The 23,665-nt window shown below is 36.4% G+C and overlaps 4 protein-coding genes and 1 non-coding gene across 5 annotated transcripts; 2 read left to right on the plus strand and 3 right to left on the minus strand.

The window, feature by feature from the left end:
• Nucleotides 1-289: 289 nt before the first annotated feature.
• Nucleotides 290-4,808, minus strand: LOC107188012 (double-strand-break repair protein rad21 homolog). The gene is made up of 13 exons (XM_015576233.1): nt 4,435-4,808; nt 4,131-4,298; nt 3,491-3,720; nt 3,226-3,409; nt 2,997-3,150; nt 2,747-2,921; nt 2,446-2,618; nt 1,928-2,148; nt 1,650-1,829; nt 1,206-1,559; nt 998-1,129; nt 768-923; nt 290-691 (listed from the first exon to the last, which is right to left on the minus strand). The coding sequence occupies exons 2-13, from the start codon at nt 4,272-4,274 to the stop codon at nt 566-568; spliced, it is 2,229 nt and encodes a 742-aa protein (XP_015431719.1). The 5' UTR covers nt 4,275-4,298; nt 4,435-4,808; the 3' UTR covers nt 290-565.
• A 1,155-nt stretch (nt 4,809-5,963) lies between these two features.
• LOC107187971 (protein NDUFAF4 homolog) lies at nt 5,964-7,033 on the plus strand. Its single transcript, XM_015576181.1, has 5 exons — nt 5,964-6,031; nt 6,106-6,262; nt 6,393-6,484; nt 6,638-6,857; nt 6,951-7,033. Exons 2-5 carry the CDS (start codon nt 6,118-6,120, stop codon nt 7,031-7,033), a joined length of 540 nt encoding a protein of 179 aa, XP_015431667.1. The 5' UTR covers nt 5,964-6,031; nt 6,106-6,117.
• A 467-nt stretch (nt 7,034-7,500) lies between these two features.
• Nucleotides 7,501-14,744, minus strand: LOC107187972 (xaa-Pro aminopeptidase 1-like). The gene is made up of 11 exons (XM_015576182.1): nt 14,523-14,744; nt 13,763-13,942; nt 12,247-12,364; nt 11,154-11,532; nt 10,790-10,910; nt 9,243-9,606; nt 8,790-9,023; nt 8,174-8,340; nt 8,008-8,100; nt 7,605-7,836; nt 7,501-7,523 (listed from the first exon to the last, which is right to left on the minus strand). Exons 1-11 carry the CDS (start codon nt 14,742-14,744, stop codon nt 7,501-7,503), a joined length of 2,133 nt encoding a protein of 710 aa, XP_015431668.1.
• A 289-nt stretch (nt 14,745-15,033) lies between these two features.
• Trnaa-agc lies at nt 15,034-15,106 on the minus strand. The gene has a single exon. It is a non-coding gene; the product is annotated as a tRNA-Ala (tRNA).
• Nucleotides 15,107-17,197: 2,091 nt separating this feature from the next.
• LOC107187998 (esterase FE4-like) lies at nt 17,198-20,994 on the plus strand. Its single transcript, XM_015576212.1, has 9 exons — nt 17,198-17,389; nt 17,709-17,997; nt 18,118-18,303; nt 18,422-18,621; nt 18,959-19,127; nt 19,311-19,477; nt 20,039-20,183; nt 20,342-20,474; nt 20,613-20,994. Exons 1-9 carry the CDS (start codon nt 17,198-17,200, stop codon nt 20,782-20,784), a joined length of 1,653 nt encoding a protein of 550 aa, XP_015431698.1. The 3' UTR covers nt 20,785-20,994.
• Nucleotides 20,995-23,665: the final 2,671 nt, after the last annotated feature.

Raw genomic sequence — 23,665 nt, forward strand, 5'->3', positions numbered from 1 at the left:
AACTCATTTTATGAAATTTTTAACAGAACTTTTTCTTATAAAATTTCATAAATTATTTTATCAATTTATCAGTGATTTTGGACCATCCTGCAGTACGGACTCAAGAAGTTTCTTCGTAAATAGTAAGATATAAAATATGTTTTTACTACACGTTATTATATACAAACCCTGTTCGGATTGATAATAAATTTAATGAAGACAATCGACCTTTTTTCCATGTACAGGTAAAAAATTATGTATCCCTCAATAGTAAATTCTTATGTATGTAATTGAATTTTTTTTAGCGCGATAAAATTGGGGAAGGTCCAAAACAATGTTTTCCTGATTTATACAAAACGTATACATTTCTGAATCAGGAATTGAAAACATGATTTACAAAATTCTTTTATCTTAATAGATATTCCATGTTTCTGTCAGTGGCTTCATATATTATTTTACAATTTATCTATCAAAAGAATTTAGATAAATCGCTTCATTTTCTGTACGATCCAGAATAACTACAATCCTCTTCCTTACTCGATCACTTTTAGTAATAAACATAAGGTATTAAATATACCTAATACTCTTATAATGCAGGGTTCTCGAATTTTGGTCCTTTACTGACTAAAATCTCAGCGTACGGGTATTCTTGATGGAGTTCCAACACTTGAAACTTTTTAAGGACTAACAAAGTATAGAACTTTTGTGCAACCTAGAAAAGATATTATCAGCATTATAAATATATAGATCCATGAAGTCTGTTATAAATTATATGTCTAAACACAAACCTGTTTGCGATTATTTTTGTATGCCATTTCTGATAACGTCAATCTATCTTTGGTATCCAGTTTGCTCTTAATAACATGATACATGTGCGCTGCTCTCTTGTTAAGGACTCGTTCCTCGAATTGTTCGTATGTTTCATCTACTTGTTGTTCCTCTTGCTGTAAAGTAAAATAAGGTTATACGTGCATGTTGCTTCAAAACATAATATACAAAAAGTAAATAAAATACATACAGGTCCTACAGATGGTGGGAATTCATAGTCCTCGTGTATCCATGGAGTCGGCGGCCCCCTTTCTGACACGGCGGGTGTTGTGGGCGGTGGGGGATGCTCATCATATCCCACATATGGTACAGGAGGTTGAGCCTATTACAAATGTAAATGTTAATTAACGTTCTTCGTATAGCGTAATGACACATACATCAAATAATATACAATTAACCTGATCATAGCCCATATTTTCCATTTGAGGCATTTCGGTAGGTGGTGCAGCAGGGAGTTCTGGTTCTGTTAAGGTGGGCGAGACAGTTGGTTCTTCAGGTGTAACAACGGCTTCAGTTGGTGGTATTTCGGGTGGTATTAAAGGTACTTCAGGAGTTGGTGGAATTATTTCCGCTTCTTCGGCAGGAGGTACTATACCGCTGATCTCAGAAATCGACGGTTCCGCTGGTAACGACACCTCAGGAAGAGGTATTGGCGATTCTGCGGGAGGTGGGGGAACTATACTTGGGACTTCGACAGCTTCAGGAGCCGCTTCTGCTGGGGGAGGTGCTGGTGCTGGAGGTGGTGGCCTAATCTGAAAGTAAGAATATAGCGCGTGAATTATACAAATTTATGATTGACACCTATACAAACGTGGATAAGAGAAGATATTGTAATAACACACCTCTTCCTCGAATGGTATCTTCCGCTTTCGGGACATACGCTTACTTAAAATACTTTGTTCGTATGTATCTAGTTCTACGGGTTCCCTCATTTGTTCTAAGGGCATACCCTCCTCTTCACCTGCTAAACGTCCGAAGTCCTCGTGGTCATACGACTTGCTTGTAAGATGCCGTTGATAGTTCTGTTTCGTTAATATGTAACATATTAAATATATTAATTTTATTTTTCTGTAGAACCAGTCACGAGTTTTAAAATGGAAATAATCAACATTCAAGTCACCTTAAACAATACACGCGCTGGTATTGGTCTTCCCGGTAAAGCAAACAATTTTTCGACTCCGCCTGTTTCTTTCCAGTGCATGAGCCTCTTTGTCGGAGGCGCTAAGTCTAATGTAGTTATAATATCACTGGTGTCTGATAATTGTGCTTTCATTTCTTCGCCAGAAATATTTTTCACTTCGTCAACAATAAGCTTGCGTTTACGTTTTGCTTTTGTGAATCCTAAAATTTTATTAACATTATGATTATTCCAATAATTACAGTAAATCATCGATGAGTATTCGAAAGTACATGGTACTGAATATTAAATATTACAAGAACTAATGGTCATATGAGGCTGAAACAAATATCATTAGCTTCAGAATTCCAAGTTCTATGACTATGCCGAACCTTATTAAAAAGTCAGCGTTACATTTAGGGCTCTCTTCTTGTCAGCAAGACCGAGGAGCCTTCGAACATTCATTGATGATTTACTCTAACACTAAAGTTAGAAGAAAACAGTACTGTATCATGTTTAACCTTTCAATGCAGATGTATCAACTGGCGCAAGAGCAAAACTCTCTTCGATAGTTTCCATTGGACGTTCTTCGGGAATAGATGGTGGAGCAGGAGTAATACGACGACTTGCAACACTTATTCTTCCATCAATTTCTTCTCCAATTACGGCAGGAGAAGCAGGTCTGGAGTCATCACTATTACATAAGAAATATAACATTTATTTTACACATGTTTATTATATTGCAGTAATATAATTATTATTATAATTTTGTAAGCATAAATTTATAGTTTCATAAATTTAAAAAACGATATAACAGAATACCTCATTCCTCCCATAGGAGATGGAGGTCCCATTTCTTCCTCAGATTCTTCGTTTATTGGAGGTGCAGCTCCAGATACTGCTGGTTCGTGGGGTTCTACTACGGCACTAACTTCAGGTACAGGTACTTCACCCATTGGTGCTTCATCAAACAAACCGCCCTCGAACAGGCCACCAGCTAAAATACAAAATAACATTGTATAATACATACGTGATGTAATGAATTTTTTATGTGTAAATCTATGTTACTTACATATGATATCTTCACCAAGATGTCCTCCAAAACCATCATCTCTTATAGGCATATCTATGTCCATGGCTTGCGCTGTTACCGATGGACCTGCAACAGGCTCCTTTTCCTTTTGTTCTAATGCTGCTTCAATCCCTTCAGCGAACAACATGTGAGTCTAAGAAATAAATACAATATTTATTCTTTATTATTAATGCTTGTTTCATTTAAAAAAATAGAATGAATTAAATACCTGATCTAACGATGGTTCTACAGCAGCAGCATGTCTTAATAATTCTGGTGGTTCTGCATCGAAACCCATATCACCAAAGCCTTCATCGTGTGTAACTAAGGCTAAGGTACCATAATCTTCTCTCATAGTTATTTCCTCGGCTCGTGATTGATTTAAACTAAACTGTGCTTCAATATCAACATCTCTGAAATACAACATTGGTATTGACTGATACTCTATGTAAAAATATGTGCATGACACATTTACTTGATTTTAATATATTTACTTTAATTCAGGCATTGCTGTATCAAAATCATGAAATACTTCGGGTAATGTTATAGCTGTTACAGCTGCTTCTCTGTGTTCTTCTGGTAAATCAACCATGCCTGGCCTAAAGGCCATTTTTATTTTCACAAAAGCTTCATTACAATCCGCTAAGAGATATTTAGCTTTTCGAGAGTAAATGCGTACTACACCCAACAACAAATGTCCAGATGTTCTTAAAGCCATTTTTACCTAAATTGATATAATAAGTTAGAAAATATATATTATTTTGAACAAATTATTTTCAATAATTCACATAATTAGAATTAGATAAAAACCAAGTCTGTTTTAAAATTTCCTATGAAAATTAAACTTTGTACGATAATCAGAAACCATAGCAGTAATAAAAAGGAATACATATAATGTTGTTGTAATAAGCAAAAAGGACAATATAACTACTGCAAAATCTGTATAAAATTAACTATAAAGTATTTCAATTAGATGTTTGAAGTTTTACAGTAGTTAATACCTTTAAAGTTTAATTGAGAAAAAACACTTTATGTGCACCAACCTAATCTGAGAAATATGTTACAGATTCAAAATTACAGAAACAGAAAATAATAATAATAATTATATGAATGTTAAAAGTATTTTGTATGTACCTTTGGCTGTAATATACCATCTACAGATTTTTCGATGTTCGTTTCAAATACATGCGCCTTTGTCAACTTCTTGTCCCAATGAGCGGCTAACCAAATACGGGCCAACGGCCCTTTTTTCGCCAACACGAAATGTGCGTAAAACATTATGATTCCGTGTTATATCAACTGCTGCAGGGAGAGAATGTCATATTAATAACGTACGCAGAAAGCGCGCGGTTACATTGTTTGTAAACAGATATCTAAACATAAGGGTGAATGGAACTGTTCATTAACGGCGATTTCCCGTTAGCAACATGATTATCACCTTGTAGTAAAAAAATCAGATGACGTGTCAATTAGCAAGTAATGTTAGCATTTTCTGACATTCGTAGACGAGTCGAGTCGTAGGACTCGAATAAAACGGCAATCATAGAATCTTTCCCAATTCAGTAAAATGTCAACATCCTTTCATAAGATGGCGTTTCCGTCTGTAATTTTGGCGGTTACGCGTAAGCTTGTTGAACACGTAGTACACATTCACTTATTTACGCGTCAAACGTCCCAGCACCAGCGTTACGTTGATCAAGTGTATACCGTCGCACTCATATTCTGTGAAAAGAAACACTTTTAACTGTAATATTGTTGAGTCGTCGCCACAATACGATAGCGTTTCTTTTCACCGCGTCTTCAGAACCATCTGCAATCTGCAACTAGTTTCACTGAACGTTCTAAAACTCCCTCCACCGTTGGCGGGCAATTGTATTCGTAAATCTACAAAACTGTGTCTCAGCGATTTGTCAACTATTTATAACGTCTGCGTTTCATTCGTTGCTTATAAAATACTGTGTATTAAGAAATAAGGCACTGTTACGTAATAAAAATGCTTAAATGAAATAAATATACATATTTTAGTAGTTATATCGGATTCATAAACAAAGTTTACTTGTGGTACCACTTTCTCTGTTCGTCGTTAGATGGCTACGAACAGTAACTAGTGATTAAAAATACTTGTCCACGTATATGGGCCTATTAGCTTAAAGATTACGTAAAAATAACGGAGGAATTACAATTGTATATAAAAGTACTTAACATTATATGATATCATAAAAATGAAATATGTAGACAAATAAATAAAAAAAATATTTGTTCACTCTAAGTATGTTATGTAGTACTTCGACCAACCAACAACATATGAATAAAAATGATAGCTCTCTCTTATGTGTGGTATTCAATGACATAAAGATTTTAAAGAATACAGAATACACGCACAAATTACAATTACAAATGATTTTTAATGGTGTCAGATTGTCTATAAAATTCCCATGCATCGGTATTGGGTATTAACAAATATGTTAACACGTATCTTCTCTTCCTGCAACAGATATTTTCAGTCGCTATATCAGTTTTATTCGTACATATACAAAATGTTTTAAGTAGTAGCGTCACCTAACGAAAAAGGTGGGATCTAATTAACAAGTAGCTTGGGAAGTTTGTCGTAGATGGCACCACGGCCTTGTTTGACCATTTTTTAATTGCGTATTAGGAATTTAATATTATTTGAAAATACCATTGATTGTTGAGCCAAATATCATGATCTTTAAAAAAATTTAACATTATATTTGACATCTTTAAAATATACATGTATGACCAGTATGACGTTTCACCATTTAAAAGTTACCAACCCAAATGCTGAGAATCTTTGATGTTATATGGGAAGTGAATTTCGAGCAAAATAGTAGATTGGCACCACTACAGGAGGATTGAAAGAAGCTCTATGTAGAAACCGAATTGATTATGACGTTAACCTAACATTTGCACGTAAATCTATGGAAATTCTATTGTTTTACAATTTATAAATTACATAAAATTATAATTATACAAATAATAAATTTTGAATTGCGGTTTTTTATTATGCCAACCATGTTTGTTAACTCTGGTTTAATAAATAAAACATGTATTGAAAATGATGTTAATAGTTATCGTTTTTTTGTTTTAGAAAATTAAAGAAATGGGGAAAGTATATTCTTATTTCACCCGACCAATTCGTTCATTTAACATCGAAAATCGAGCACACAGAGTAATTTCGAAAGAGAAACCTGTTCCTGCACCACAATATCCCTCAGTAACTAAACAAAAAGAACTTGTAGACAAATGTAAGTTGTTTTGCATTTACTTATGTTTTTTATATATGTTTGTTTATTATTTGTATAATTATATTGATTTGATAACTGTAAGGAAAAAAAATTATATATTGCACAATAAGAAATTTTGTTGTTATTTTAGTATATCCAAATTATATGGAGATTCATTACAAGAAAAATAAACAATTAGATGAGCATTTAAAGAATGTTTATGTTACATCAAATGATTCTGTGGTATGTATATTTTATATAATCTTTTAATACATTCATAATACATGTACTTGAATACTTTATTAGTAATATTATTTACATATGACAATGTGCATTATTCCTAACAATTAAAAAAGAAAAACTAGGAATACCAATATGCCTTTCATCTGTCTTCAGAGAGAACCTGAAGGGGAAGCAGTTTCCACAAAACCACTGCCACAAGACAGAAAGCATCCTCCTGAGTTGCAGTTCGGTTTTTATCAGTCGGATATAATTCCAGAGGGTAAATGTACCCTGAAGCAAGCTTTGACTTTTATTGGAAAGCATAATGAAAATTCGAGTGAATATACTGCGGAAATAATAGCTATTGAATACAAATTAGATAAACAGGTAGTAGGTAAGTAGTAGTATATTATGCAATACTTTTTAAAGAACATATAGAAGAGTCCTGGTATGATATTTACTAATAATATATTATGTTTCATTTCAGTAAATATTTTAAAACATTTTAAAATTCCTCATGTTCGGGATGTACAACAACCAGACATTGTGGGGGATTTAGCAAAAATATAACTACATAACAAGTCTGTTTACATTATACCTAACTATAATATAGATACTTAAATAATTTTATTTGAATAAAGTTAGTTAATGGTTTAACTGAATGTTTTTTATTATTTAAAATTTACTTGGTTAAGTTTGTTACATACTAGATAAGCAAAGTACAATGCATGTCTATATCTATACGGTTCTTTTATATCACACAATAAATTACACATATTTACAAAAAATATAATTACACAACATTTACATAGCTGTGCACAGTTTCACTACATTTTTTTTACTTACTTTTGTTACATTCGTGCCTTCTAAACTTTGTCTATTTGTAGTACTGGCAGTAAAAGAAAAAGTAAAATATGTATACATATGTTTAAATGTAATATGCCACATAAATTATTCATTGTATATCTAACTTAAAGTTGATTTGCATATCGTTACAAACTTTATTTTACAAATTCTAACAGTTTTCTTTCTCTTAATTAACTCCACATGTTTGGAAGATCTGAAATATTAAAAAAGAATCGTCGGGAAAAAATGAGTAAGTCATTTTTATTAATTTTGAATGTGTTCGAATTCTACTTACTGGGTAGAACGTAGTAAATGAACATGACGAAAACTAGCACATGGAATTGTTTGAAAGTGGAAGGTGTTGAGCGAGAATGGCCAAAAAGTAGTCCTTCATCGACCGGACTCGACTCTGGAATGGTCGCAGTTTTCTTCAACAGCCACTCAAAAGCATTCATCTTGAGTCTCTTCTTTAATTCCGGGCCAACTTCGTCTCGAATTCGACGATTATAATTATTTAGCCATCGTCTCTGTGTAAATACGGTTAAATAAATGTAAATGTACTCTTCCCTTCTAAGTAAGAAGGAGCAGATTATGATTCCGTAAATAATAATGATTGTAAATATTTGTTAATCACATAAAATTGCTTATTTCATTTTTATAGCTTTTTTTATTTATTCAAATATTCTGTATCTGCTCACATGGGATGGATTTAGCATGCTGGTGTCAATCAGTTTTGGCTCATACGGAACTAGCGTTATGTCTCTGAATTTCAGAAATGTTTCTGAGTCCCTCTGTGAAAATTTTATAATTGCATTTATAAATTAGTGCAATCGTTATTAAATAATTACGGCAAATTCTGGTTACCGATTTACTAGCTTCGACAACTTCGAGAACGTTCTCCAAGCGTACACCAAAGTCGCCTTCTTTGTAGTATCCTGGCTCGTTAGACAGGAAGAATCCTGGTTGCAGTTCAATGGGTCCACACTCTTTGTCTGAAGAAGCAACTTGTGCGTAGGATATACTAATAGGCGCTGAAAATGCGAATAATATAATTAATAAAACTGATATTCCGTAGCGAAGGCAAAAATTCGAATTTCTTTGACCTTCGAGTATTTTAACTGGAGAAGCTTGAAAGATAGTAATGATTCAAAGTGAATCCCTTCGCATGTTCAGTCTCAGGAGATTAGTACTTTCTATGTTCAGCAAAAATCTCCTTTATGTAAACATCCAACAAGTTTTTAAAAATATAGTTTTCAATACATCAATAAGAAATTATTATTGAAGATTTCATGTTGTTATAAACAGATTCTAAAAACAGTTTTGCCTGCATGGTCTGCGAAATAAATATGGCGACGTGAGTCAGACCAAAGTTATTTAAAAATACTTGAGAACAATTCAATAACATAGTGAGATAAAATATATAGGGTTTACAATAAATTCTCTTAATAAATACTTATTTTTTTAATGTAATAACACGAACATTCGTGGACAGACAAGAAGTGGCCGATCCCATGGCTAGTTCCATGCAAATAGTCGTAACCGATGTTCCATAACGGAGATCTTGCAGCAACATCCAGCTGACTGGACTTCACGCTACTCGGGAACACCAAGGACGATAACTGTATTGCACCAATTAGCACTCTCGTGTATGCTTTCGTCTGCTCTTCCGTTGGAATTCCAAAATGGAGGGTTCTCGTTACGTCGGTTGTTCCATCTGTTTATAGTCCACATGTTTTGAAATCATTAAAATTGTTTGAATACTTGTAACATTCATTGACGATTAACATTAACTGATTGCGATAAAACTGTTTCTAGTATCAGACAAAATTTATGAGAATTTATACGAACTCTTGATATTGCAGGACTAAAAACGTATAAATGATCTATCATCTAGATCTCAAATTTACAGGAATCGTTCTGAAAAACGTGTTACCTAAATATTGACCCCCAGAATCTACCACCAATGTAGACGTCTTTCCAATTACAATATTCGTGAGATTGTTGGGTTCGTAATGGGGGATGGCAGCGTGGGCACCGTATCCGGCAATAGTGGGAAAGGCGATACCCTTATTGTTGTCCTGCTCGTAACGGAACTCGTTAATCAATCTAGCCACCTGCATTTCGTCCCATCCTTCCGAATTCAATTCATATTGTTCCTCCATATACGCCAGAAAATCACACATTGCCACTGCGTCCCTTAAATGAGACCGTCTCATACCTTCTGCTTCGACCTCGTTTTTTTGCGCCCGGAAGTTCAGAACCGGTGAGGGTTTCGGTAATCGTTTCTCTAATGGGATCTGAAAGGAAATTCGGATACTGTATCAGTGGAAAACATTTACACAAGGACACGGCTTACACCCGAGAGCCTCAACAGTAAGAAGCATTCTTCCTTGGACAATTATTATTTGACCGCTGTACTTAGTGAATTATTAGACTGCGAACATTCAACGAAATTCCTCATTTCATAGATACTTCTGCGAAAAGCGGAATCGTAGCAAAAATTGATTAAACCTGTTAAGAGATTTATGAACATAAATATACAACGAAGTCTTATTAATCCTTGGTTGCAGCGTTCATGTTAGTATTTACTGTGGGGTAATATGTTTATGTCAATGTTGTGTTAACTTACGTTTGGGGTAGTCAAAAGTCTAAATATAATACAAAACTGTCGTTAAAATGTTCAGCGTGTTCAAATGTTCACTGGTTGGCCAGCGTTTCAATGAATCTTGCCGCTCGTAGCTTTGAAACTGATGGTTGGAGGGGCAAGAATCATTGAAGGTAGCGCGCGCAGAGTGGATTAATAACCAGAGGATTGCTCCCTGGTTTCTGATGCCGCGGGCGTCTAGGCGTCCCTAAGCTCCGGCTATCATGCCGCGCAGAAGGTAAGCTTGTTCGTTATAAGCGCTCCGACTGTATGTATATATGTATGTAACGCGCTGTTCGCACTGTATCTACATGTGGCTCAGCATCTGTGCCCGCGGACATTCCAATGATCGGAATACGGTGCATTGCGCGAAGGAGCACTTGTCCGTGTTTGGTCTATGTCTACGGAGGCGTGTCAGCTCGTCACGTGGCGATCAAGCTAAGCTCAACAAGCTCTACGAGAATAGGGGAACATGACGGAGACGGTGTATCTTCGCCTAGGATTATCCTAATACGCGTGTAGCTGAACCGGTTTCGGTGTATTCGACGTCCACGTTGGAGACGCGATGCTGAACTTTACGTAGATTCAAAGATCATCTAATTGGACGGTTAAATAATTAATAATTATCTTATTTTCATGAACTATTAAATTGCACGTTTGCCTGTCATCCACCAGCCAGACAATTAATGCCGATGAATACTGTAATATTAAAGGCTCCATTAAAAGAAATAGTTATTTGCGGCAAGACAATGCCGAACAACACTTAGACCATTATGTGATTACTTGATTTGATAGGTTATCTCATGTAGATGATTTCAACTGTAAGCTGTACGTACAGAGTTGAATATTTCCATGGAAGCGCCTGGAGTGTAACCGCATCGCGTTGGTAACCATACTGTCTTCCATGCTTGCGACATTGTCCGTAAATCGTACCAAATAGATGTATAATTATGCCACCTAAAAGTCGAACGTAAAATAAACTAGATTGAGGTTTAACTACTTTAAATGTAATAAGGCCGTAAATGCAAGATATAATGTTAACCAATGGAATTGAAGGCTATCAAATCCCTCACTAACAGCAATATTGAACGTGCTAACTGTAAAGAAGTCGGGGAAACAAAGAGAATCAAGCTCTAACCGACCCCATTAAGTTCACTACATAAAGTGTCGAACCCTTCGATACTTAAGAAACAAACTTACGTCACGCAGTTCTCATGGTTGCAATAGTCCATCTTCAAGTGCACTTCAACCGAGCGTAAAATTTTCTGTCGCGGTGTGTACAGGTGAATAGCCCCGTGGGTGACGACAGCGTACGCTCGTAAAACAGGTGTATTAGGCAGATCGTATCCACGGATATTCAACAGCCAGGCTATCTCGTCGAGTGCAGTAAGGACGAGTGCGTCGACTTCCGAGGCCTCCATTTCCGTTCGGATCAACTTGACCTTTTCCTGCCAGGATCTTCCGGAATACTTGTCCAGCAACGGATAAGCCGCGTGCGGATTGTAATTCGGTCGGCCGACCTGCCAGATCAAGTCCACCAGGTTGTTACGGACAGGAACCAATCTTACGGATGAATTCGCTGGACACGAACGCTATCGTTAATTTGATCCTATCCTCGCTTGTGGGTGAAGATCGACGACGTTCTAACACTTGACCGACCACGTTTACGCTAATAAAAGTTCGCATGGCAGTTATTTCTCAATTATCGATATACGACTATGTCGTATTAAATGTTTCAACTTCTCACTTTTTTAGTCGTGACTTAGAAGTGAGAAGTTAAAACATTTAAGCTGAATTTGACTTTTTGAATGGTATAAATAAAATACTCGATATCGAGGGTTAACTTTATTGCCCTGCTTTTCCTATAAAGCATTCAGAATGGACACTCAATTTAAAGCAACGGAAAGTTTCTACATGAGATGTGGACGGTTAAATGTTAAAAGTGTAATATTGTGTAGGTATAGAAAAAATAAGACTACGGAACTATGGAACTGTATTAAAAATGTGAAGAGGCCAGTATAAGAAGCATAACCGTATCCCTTATCTTTTTAATCTAATAAGACAAATTGCTTTGAGAACAGAGCAGTCACATTTAAAGGGGAAATATGTCAAACGTTGTAGGGATATATGAGAATTACTTAAACGTTCATCTGAGCTGATTGGTATAGTGTAATGGTTTAGTATGACGATGACGTTTGTGGTGTTGCTAGGTGACAAACGGTGTAACGACGGCATATAAATCCGACGTGTGTTTGCGCCGACGGGTTTTATGCTTTTGGGACAGGTTCATTACCTAATTTATAGTCCCACGTTTCCCAGTCGACACTAGAAACGAGCGTTGGATCAGCGCCAATACGCACTGATGGGCTACTTTGAAACTCGTGTCTCAGCCAGTCTGTTATCGTGGGTACCTGCGCGGTCGAAAGCAGTTTGTTATTGAAACGAATTCTGGTCATAAATAAAAACAGTATATATTATACGATTCAAAGACATTAATTAGTAGTCAATATTAATGTAAACAACGTAAATTTTAGAATGAATCTTGAGTAGTTGAAAATTGTACGTCCTCCATTTATTTACAATTATTAACCCTTTCGCTCCTAAGGGCCGTATACGCCTTCGAAAAACGGTTCACGGATGAAAAATAAAAATTTTATTTCTCCTGGAATAAATTTCATTACAAAGTTTATAAGAATGTAGCTTTGTTCCGTCGTCCACAGTGGGTATGCATATATTTTCTCACAAGCGCATCGGAGCGAAAGGGATAATATAAGTAAACAAATACAATTTATTAAATAATGTAATTTAGCTGCACAAATTTACTTTAACTTAGAATTTGATTTAATAAGACAACACACAATATCCGAGACCCATTTTCATTCTACAGCGTGGTAACTTTTCAACAAATGTTTTATATTAAGAGATCTCTTATTTTCCTCCTTCTTTTTCCTTAAACGTGGAATAATGATTAATTTTAGTTATAAGAGAAGATGTAAACAATTTATTTTTGCGTTTTAAAAAAGACGAAGCCACTCAGAAAGCTCCACTTCCCATGCCCCTCGCACTGAGTACAAGGGGTGAACGATCATCGATGACTGGAGAATTGAACTAAAGTCAACTCTCCGAGTCTTCCTCACGCTCAGGGAAAGGAGCTGTTACTCCTCATCGTGGTTGCATCAACTCTGTAATTGCTTACAGAGAATGAAAGATATACTACAGAAATGATCCTGTGAAGTATGATCTTAATTTGACTATCTCGCTGTGACTGATATATCACACTGACTGTACATCTTCAGCGACGAGAAAGCGCTCAACTCACAAGCCATCTAGTGGTAACTACGTGAAACAAAAATGTTGCATCACATTACCTATATATATGTTGAGTAAAGTTTTGTGATATATATCGTAACAATACACTTTTTCTGACTCAATCTTTTTATAAACACTATTATGACTATTATATAGTGTTCATAGAAAATAAATCGGTATTTACTTAAGTCTTTGGAGCGTTGATACTGATATAGACATGTTTCAAATCGATACTTTGTTCTCAAGAACTTATGTATGAACGAGTGTGCTTTTATTTAAAATATACATAACAATTTATTTATACATAACATATATCCTCTTTGATACTCATATTTATTTTAATAATACTGCAGTATCAACACAGTTTCTAAATAATTATACTGTAGCAAATTGGAGTAGCTCAGTAATTGCTGTTTTGCAACCTTACTTTAAACATAAAAACTTTTATATAAGAGTATAGAAATTTTGCGGTTGAAAAAAGTAATTCAGATTGAACTTACATCTTCCCTACCACGTTTCATGAGAAACCAATTACAGTCAAGTTGATGGTCAGCCTGGACATGATACCTTCCATCGGTCCAAAACACAGCCTTGTTCAAAGTAATGACAGCCTCGCCAGCACTTCCATAGAACCCAGTAATGAATTCTCTTCTCATGTCCCGAGGATCCAACGATTCGGTCTGGCGATAGAGATTACAATTTGAATACACATTCGTGAGTACAATATTATCAGCGGTCCCATTCGCTGCTCTTCACGGTTATGAAGCATTTGAGGATTAACGGTACTTGATTAAAATGGAGCAACACTCGCGATTAGAAAGCTTTGTAATGAAATTAGAGGAAGTTCGTGACTAGGAATATTTTTCAGGACGCAATGCCAGTGTCATTAAATCAGTGTCTGTCAAACTTAAACTTAGGGGAAGCTTCAGATGTTTGCAAACGCGATGTCTTACGCGAGCTATACCTCCAACGGGCCCTCTCGGCCATGACTAACGTAGTTCACTGTCTGAAACGTTAAGTTTATACATGTCCTTAAGTTGATGAAGAATCTTAACATTGCTATAAACCATCTTTCAACTTAAAATATTGTTTTACAACCTGATCTGATATTGTAAATGCTTTTTTAAATTCATTGTACTTAATATTGATAGTGACATTGACAGAAAATATTATTTGTGAAAATATTCATTATATACTGTTTACTTTTAAAATTAAAAATGTATATTTTTGAATATTCAATATAAATATATACGTAGTTACCTGATGAGCATCATCTGAAGTGATAATGTATCCATCTAGAGGTGGTCCTTGGATGGAAGCGATGCGTACCATTTCTGATCGTAGTTGCTTCAACTTCAACGAAGTATCGTGCCTATCGGCAGGCTGTCTATGGCCTCTTGGTGGACAGAGATATCTTTTTGCTCCATTGTAGCCCAATAGTGGCTCTGTAGGTTTGCTTCGAACAAGCAGTGTATCCGTCATACCTGCACAAAAGTATGGTAACTTTTGTTAATTATGAATACGTTATTATTATAGTTTCAAAGACAATCAGTTATACTTGCAATGCCAGAAAGGAATTAGTCTTTAACACGATATGTAAATGTTAAAGAACAAGTATTGTACTATTTTACACTATCTACATCATATTTTTTTACATTTGAGTAATTAAATAGTGAAATATATGTACTTATAAACAGTAAATAAGGACTTGTTATTTAAAATATAAAAATATATTTTTTTATCAAAATGAAAAATTACTGAAAAACTTACTTGGAGGCGCCGGGCATCGATCCCGGTACCTCTCGCATGCTAAGCGAGCGCTCTACCATCTGAGCTACGCCCCCGTTGAAAACTTTGCTCTTAAAGTGTTTTATGAACTCAGGCATTATTTACTGTTAAACGAAAACTGTAAATATAAAATATAGTGGGTATATGTAAATAAAAAAATGTGTAATCACATTTATATTTTCAGTAAAATGCGTACAAGGTATATTATTTACCAATAAATGCCTATAAATTTGTGTATGAAGGTATAGTTTTTATTATGTATATGCATTTAAGTTAAAATATTTACGTTAAAAATGTTTCATAACCAGCTTTATTTACATTCTCACCCTTCTGGGTTTAAGAATTCCGAATATTCTGGTACCATTTACTTCATTGAGTGTGTTTAGCAATTTAAACAAAAATATTATTTTCAATATTGTTTGATTAATAACACGCAAAAGTTTTTTCTTACTTTTATTGAAAAGTTCTCAGGTATAGTGCAGATTCTGTACAGTTCTGAATCGATAATACCATGGGAAATGAGCGATCTTAAAATTGGAAAATTATGATCTATACTTCCAGTAAGTAGAAACAACAAGTAATGGCTAGACATGTGGACTATTTCATATTCAGTAATACTTGCTTACGAGCATTCCGATTCGATTTTCCCAAAAAGGAAGTTTTGTATAAAGAACTTCTTTCTACGCTTTTGATTAACTTTTGCATTCAAAATCATCCCTCATCAAGTGTCATTGTTTCGACCATACATTACAGGATATATCCTGCCAACACTATGTATAATCATAGTAAGTATAGTACATCAGGGTCGAAAGTTGTCATGAGTATTATTTTTGCTTTTCAAATGCTCATGAAGGGTTCTAATATATTTTTTTAGGCTCCGAACACATTTATATTCTAATATCTATCGTCAGGTTTTGACACTACTGGCGATGTATACATATTTGGATCTATCCACTACTGTAATAATACTTGATTAATGACACGATAACGTCCTGTGAGAATCCAGAGGGTGTGCTGAGTGGTGCTCACATAGCAGGATACCAGATCTCCCGAGGAGTTCAGCCATTCCGAAATCCACGTTTCGATCGGTTCGAATATTGAACCGATGGGATTCATTCAATTGTCGTTCGTTTCGACGGTAAAATTATATTTGCAAATTCTCACTTACGTATTCTCGTGTGTTCAATAATTCGTTGTTTCTAAATGTCGTTCTACTTGCATAGATAGTAAAGGGGGCTACATCTATTCCAACGTCAACGTAAAGAGGAAAATCGATACACGGTAAGGTGAAAACTTGCGAATGAACATTCTGCCGTGTACTGTACGGCGTGTCCCAGGGTAACCGGGTCACGGGATTGTTTAATTTAATAATTTAACGTAAATATCAAGTAACATTAAATATGTTACTAGGATAGTAGGAACGCGACGAAAGCGAGTTTTACCCCTATGTAACTTTACAATTTTCACCGTGCAAGTTTTCCGTACCTAGTATGCACCTGTAAGCGTCCAAGGGCTCGAAGGGCTGCAAGCTTTCTCTCTCTCTTTGTTTATTTTTTCCTTTCAATTGTCCCGAGTCACTCAAACGGTTTCGACGGTTTCTTTCATGATTCTTTCGTGTACACGAAGATTGCATTTTACAGATTGTACCTCACGAATAATTCAATGCTACAGATCGACATTAGTTAGAGCAATATTTATGGTTACTGTTCGCTCTCGAACATCATAGAACATTTCTCGACCGTTCCAAGCCGTACCCTGGAATTTAAGTGTCAGCAAATTTATGGATGCGTGTCTAATATCAATCCCGAATAATTCACTATCATTTGCTTTAATAATGTAAACACTCGAACCCTCGACATCTCTCTGTTATCTAAGAATTCCGGAAGCAGTTATCGAACGCAGATTGTGATGCAAATAATTTGATGAAAAATGAGGATAACACCAGGATGTCCGACGCTTAAATATCCGAAAATCATTTTCCATTGTCATTTCTCAGATAATCCATACTTGCGCGAGCACGTTCGAATGGTGCACCGTTTACGTAATCTATTTTTCCACGATATAGCCGTTTCTGGACAGGATGTGTTCTCCTCTATAAAAGCAATGTTGCCGACATGTAATGCTTATTCACGAGTTAGTATCTCGATATGAGGCTAAACAAATGGCTGTTTTATGCGTTCGTGCTGGTTTGTGTGCACGCGGACCAGGATGTTCAGTTGGAGATTCCTCAAGGGATATTGAAGGGGTTGAAGACTGAAACGATCCTCCACAATAAGGCTTATTACAGTTTCAAGGGCATACCTTATGCGAAACCGAATGTCGGTCGAGACAAATTTCGCGTAAGTAAACGTGGTTTTTACGTTTAACGTGAAAGTACAATAATAACGGTGATATGTAAAGAAGAGAAAGGATACATTGTGTTTAATTTAAAATCATTACTTAAATTGCGTTCTCGATTTTTCCTGTACATTAATTAATACAAATAGTATTATTCGTGTGCACGTATCGCTTCAGAAAGAGTTTCACTGGGAAAACATTCATTTAATATTTGGCGATAAGAAAAAAGATTAAAACTAAATATCTTATTTTATATAATCGTGGTATGTCGTCAGGTATGATATAATAATAAATAATAATAAATATGCTAACGATTTTTAGGTACCAGAGCCGGCAGATCCTTGGGAAGGTGTGTACGACGCAACTCATCACCGTTCCACTTGTCCGTTCTATTGCATGATAAAGAAAGGTCTTAGCGGTGAAGAGGATTGCCTTTACCTCAATGTATACACACCAGTCTTGGATAAAGAAGCTTCTAAAGCCGTTATGGTATGGTTCCATCCTGGTGGATGGAACAGTGGTACCGCCGATGATCTTCTCTTCGGACCAGACTTCTTGGTGGAGAACGACGTTATACTGGTTACAGTGAATTACAGGCTTGGCGCTCTTGGTAAATAGTTTTTACAAAATTAAGCTTAATTTGGTAACATTCGATGCGTAGCTAGTGAAACGTATTCAGAATCCTGTGCTCGCGGTATTCTCCGTTTAATTATTTTACTTATCATTTCAGGATTTCTGAATACAGAAGACAAAAATGCTCCTGGTAACGCCGGCATGAAGGATCAGGTGTTGGCGTTGAAATGGGTAAAGGATAACATACATTTCTTCGGTGGCGGTCCAAATAGAGTGACTATCTTCGGCCAGTGCTCGGGAGGAGCCACTGTTCAGTATCACATGCTATCCCCCATGTCTGAGGGTAATTGAAACTTGCATTAACTTTACTAAAACGTGCAACACAAAATCTCAAGCTCGACTACTAATATACTCTAATACATATTAGGTAGATTCTAATCACGTTTTTTTTAATATTGCAGGTTTATTCAACGGTGTCATTCAGCAAAGCGGAGGGATTACTTCCCAATTCTCGGTGCAAAATAATCCAAGAGAAAAGGCCTTTCAATTAGGAAAAGCTCTTGGAATAGATACTACAGATTCTGCAGAGCTGATACAAAAACTTTCTGAAGTCCCTGTCAAGGATCTCATCGAGGCAACTGACGTAGTGTCGACAACTCTGGTAAAGTATCTCGATTTTTTTTTTCTATTACATTTACGCATTCATCGTAGAATTTCTTTTCTGATATCTTCAGTTACACATTAGTGTTATTTATTAGTTATATATATTTTACTCGATTGTGTCTCAGAAGTCATTCTGATAGTCTTCAAGGATTTTAGTACCTAGGGATGAATTCTATTAAAATGAAAACAGACCAGAAAAAATAAAAGATACATTCCATGAATGTATCATACTATAAACAATATTCCTCATTGTTAACTTCTACGATAAACACTGTCCGGCAATAAATGGAATCGAAATTTTATACACAACGTTTTTTTATTTTACGTATTTATAGAACCCTCTGAATGGAAATGTGTTCACCTTCGTTCCCTCGGTCGAAGTTGATTTTGGTCAAGATATATTCCTGCCAAACGATCCGTGGACGTTACTGAAGACAGGAAAAATCGCGGACGTACCTCTGATGACAGGACTCACCTCCGATGAATGTGCATTTATCGCGCATGGTATGAATTATTACTAGGATTTGTTCCGCGATAAGAGAACCAGAAGTTGTCGTACTCGTTTGAAGAATGATCATAAAAAATTTCCCTGAAATCCACGACCATAATTGATTATTTCATTTGCGGTTCTTTTATGGTACACTATTACTTAATGAATTGAATTTACGTTTTAATTGCTTTGTGCAGGGATGCTGTTCGGTATCGAGATGTTGAACACCGAACCAGAGATATTCCTGCCGTATAATATGAATATTACCGATCCAGAGATTCAAAAAATGCACGGACAGAGTTTGAAGAAGTACTACTTTGGGGACAAGCATGTAACGAAGGAGGACATAAACGAATACACTGTGGTAACTGGTGTTTATTCATTATGCCGGCACTATTTCCTGCATTCGCCAGTAGAAGTCTGCCGAGTTGACACCTTTCCCGCAATTACCTGAATCCTTCCTCATTGTATACCGGGTGTAACAAAAGTGTTATGGGTCACTCGTGAGGTGATTTAGAACAAGTTTTTCCTTAGCAAAAACGTTATCCGAGGCTTTGCTAACGAGATATTAATGAAAAACCCGGACCAATCAGAGCGCGAGTCTGCTGGCCGAGCTCCGATTGGCCGTAGTTTTTCGTTAATATCTCGTTAACAAAGCCTCGGATAACATTTTTGCTAAGGACAAACTTGTTCCAAATCACTCCACGAGTGACCCATTTCAAGGACCTACAACATATTTGTTACACCCTGTATATGTATACTTCCTTAACCTGCTTCTGACGCAAGGATCCATTAGTAGGGCCAAGACGAAACGTTCCCTTTCCTTTCCTTTTTCATACCTCTAGCTTAACCGCCGCCAAAACACATTAGTTTCGAACCGAGACGATTGGTATATAATTTTTGTTTTTCGTTCACGCTTATGTAGATGTTAGGTGACAGTTTCTTTAATGCGCACCAAATTATACCGCTGGATCTGATTCAGAAACGAAATTCAGCACCGATATATCTGTATCTGTTCACCTACAACGCGCCATTCGGGTTTATGAAAACTTTGGCCGGCGTCAGTGACGGTGAGTTTATCACTTCTGACAGTAAAACAACTATTTTCATAGTCTTCGAAACTAAGAAGTAACATTTCATTCGATGAAACTTTTCTCACTTTTAATGTCAAGATAACAAATATGTATCGTGATTTTTAATGAAGTCTTGGTTTGTCCATTTCGATCAGGGGTTGCACATGGCGACGATTTGGGCTATCTATTTTACTCGGGTTTCTTCAAGAACGTCCCGGAACCAGGTTCGCCCGCGGAAAAGATGACGAACATTTTAACGAAATTGTGGACGAACTTTGCCAAAGACACGTCAGTGGCTACAACCAATTCTAATTTTATTCTTATTTTAATACCAGTTTTTATGGAATTTTTATTTACTTCTGTTTGTCGTCGTAATTCAGTACCTTTAAGATTCAAATAATGAAATGAACATATTGAATTTTTTAGAAATCCAACTTCCAATCTGGACGATGATATAACCGTGAATTGGGACCCGAGAAGGGAGGAGAACAATTACATGGTTATTGATCAAGAATTAAAAATGGAGAAAAACCTGCTGCAAGACAGGATGGAGTTTTGGAAACAGAAATATAGTAACGTCATCGGAAACGCGTTGTAATATTAGATCCAGTTTTAGAACGCGCTGGTTATAAATAAACGATACACACTAATAAAGGAATTATTATAATTATAATAAGAGACAAAGTGGAGTGCAACTGCACGATAATGGTGTATTGAATTGTTTGTTCTTTACTTAGGTACTTGCAAATAGTAGGTACTTAAATGAATACTTCATTAAAATTGTGTGGAGTTCTTTTGGATACAAAAAACCGGAGTCCTATCGTCTTAATTTTCAAAAACAGGTACAAAGTTTCCATATTATTTTCTTTCGCATAAAAAAAATATTCTCTCTGATCACTTTTCTTTGTTTTCCCTTTACCCTCGCATACCGAATGCTGGATCACTTCATTCAGTACGCCTCCATGTTTTGAGGAACGAGGATGCGTCTGACGAATGAATAAAAATCAATTTTTACAAAAACGAAAATTTGATATTATTCTTTACAAATTCTTCTAAATGAATGTAATATTTTGGTGTATATACTATATATTGTATATACAGGGTATCATATAGTTGGTGATACAACCGGGTAGGGGGTGATTATACGTGCAAAAGTAAGTAAAAAATATACAATAAAGTTTTATCATTTGATACTTCGTTTTCAAGAAAATCGACTTTGAATATTAATCTATAACGCGTGTACATTGAGTATAGTTAATTACAATGTAATTGTAATTGTTTCGCAATTACATTGTAATTGCAATCTAGATTTTTTAATTAGATTACATGTTGCCCGACTTTGGTGTCTAGTATGGATCGCGTGTGACCCAGCAATCGGCTTCCACGTCCATGAATACGAGGATTAAAAAAGCCGCCGCAGCTTGTCTCTGTTCCCGGGATCAGGTTATACATATCGCCAAGTGGTCGTCGGTTGCGTTCCATTCACCGAGCACCATTTTACGTTCTTCTCGTCTCGCTTCGTTCTCAGCTATTGGTTCACCACTCGCATTCTTGTCCCGCGGGTACCAGGCTCGCATGAGCCTGCAGAAACGTGGTGTCGGTTGTCCACCAATCGCGTGGCGAAGTTTCGCGTGACGCCGGCTTCGAGGATCACGGAATTGGTGATCCCAGAACGCGAAACAAGAGAGAACCGGTTCGCCATCTTAACGATTATCCTGCGAAGTGACCAACGCGATTCGCTTTCTTAGTCGTTACCACGTTGCCATTGTAGACCAACCATTTGTTCACCACTCACTTTTGTGCTTCGCCGGTACCAGGCTCGCAGACACGCGAGGGGATCGCTTCTTGGCCCCTGGTTCTGGCGTGGTTGTACTTACTCGTGCGTAACGTGGCGTAAGCCGGTTTCATTCATCCGCCAGGGGATCAATGTGTTTGTGCATATAGAAATATACAACTATTTTACGATGTATCGGTTAATTATGTATGCTTTTCAATAAATTTTTATATTATTCCGTCATTTACATCGGTTCTTTTCTCGACGTATCATATTTGGCGAATGATCTATACCACAATAATAGTGTTACTTCTTGTATCGATGATGAATAATTATAGTGATGGATGTTTCGTATTTTTAATAGATATATTGTAAGATAAATACGTATGGTTTCGTTGTAAATAGATATGTTTTTGGTATCGTATTACCATTTGGTTGTTAGAACGTAAGTTACGATTCGTTGTATGCAGTATGAGTAACCAAATTTCGAACGATGTTGGGCAATTAAATGATCTCTAGGCTCCTAGGAGAGATGATCGAGATGCTGCGATAGTGGACCGTTTTCTCGAGATGATCTTCAACATCTTCGGATCAGGCTCGCATGGAAATACAGCTGGTGTTCGTTTCATCTTAGACGTCTGGACCAGTTTGATCACTTCTGCCAGTCACTTCCCCTTTCATTCGTCCTCATCCTGAACGGATCGAGCTGATTGCGGATCACTGTTACATAGTTGCATGAATTGCTAACATTACCTCTCGAAAGAAACTCTAAAGTAACGTTCTAAGGTATCCCCATTGTCAGCAAAGTATATTAATCGTTAACCCTTTCGTTCCCACTGTTGCCATATGACTACGTACTCTGAATTACGAAGTAAAATGTTAGTATCATGTATTTTTTCATATCTGTAAATCATAATTATATAAAAGAAATCTTCATATTTCGAATCAATATTTATCGATAGATGATTAAGTGGAAGAATCAGTATATTGGTGTAAAATGATATTTCATTTAAATTTAATCTGATAATCTTCGATAAGTCGGAACAAAAAAGGGACCACAATCGCGCTCTGCGCTACACCTGGACCATATGTCGAGATGATCTTCAGTTTCTCTGTACCAGGTTCTCATGACGCAGAGTTGATCTTTCATCTGAAAGCTGGACCACTTCTTTCATAATTCCCATACCGATCCGTCGTATCTTTACGCACCACATCTGTCGTGATTTGCTTCAAAGTTTTTATCCTCCCGTTCAGGGTCATTTATGTCAGACGTCTTCATCGAGTGGTGTCCGTGAAGGAAACGGTCCATCCGCGTCGTTAACTCTCCACGAGCTCGTCAGGATCGAAGGCCTCGTCGGCAGACGAAAGAAGGAAGTCCCAAAAACGTTCGGTGTCTCCCTTGCACGGGTGTTTAGCAGGGCTGTATATTGGCTCCTTCGGTCAAACAGGCTTCGATTTGGGATCGCTCGAGGCTTTTTACAACAGGAGAACAGAAAGAAATCGAGGGTGCTTCTCGAGGGTGGTTTTTCAGCGAGGAACCCGACTCCTCTTTCTCTGTAGCTCATAAAATTAATCTCGTCGTCACAGAACAAGTTGTAGTTACGACCATTCACATTCATGTGAACTGTGATTAATAAAGGAAGTTAAATCTAAAAAGCAGAAAAAGATTACAGACTTTTTTATCAAAAATAATATTTAATAAACT

Source organism: Dufourea novaeangliae, unplaced genomic scaffold (genome assembly GCF_001272555.1).
Source record: "Dufourea novaeangliae isolate 0120121106 unplaced genomic scaffold, ASM127255v1 scaffold109, whole genome shotgun sequence".
Taxonomy (NCBI): Eukaryota; Metazoa; Arthropoda; class Insecta; order Hymenoptera; family Halictidae; genus Dufourea; species Dufourea novaeangliae.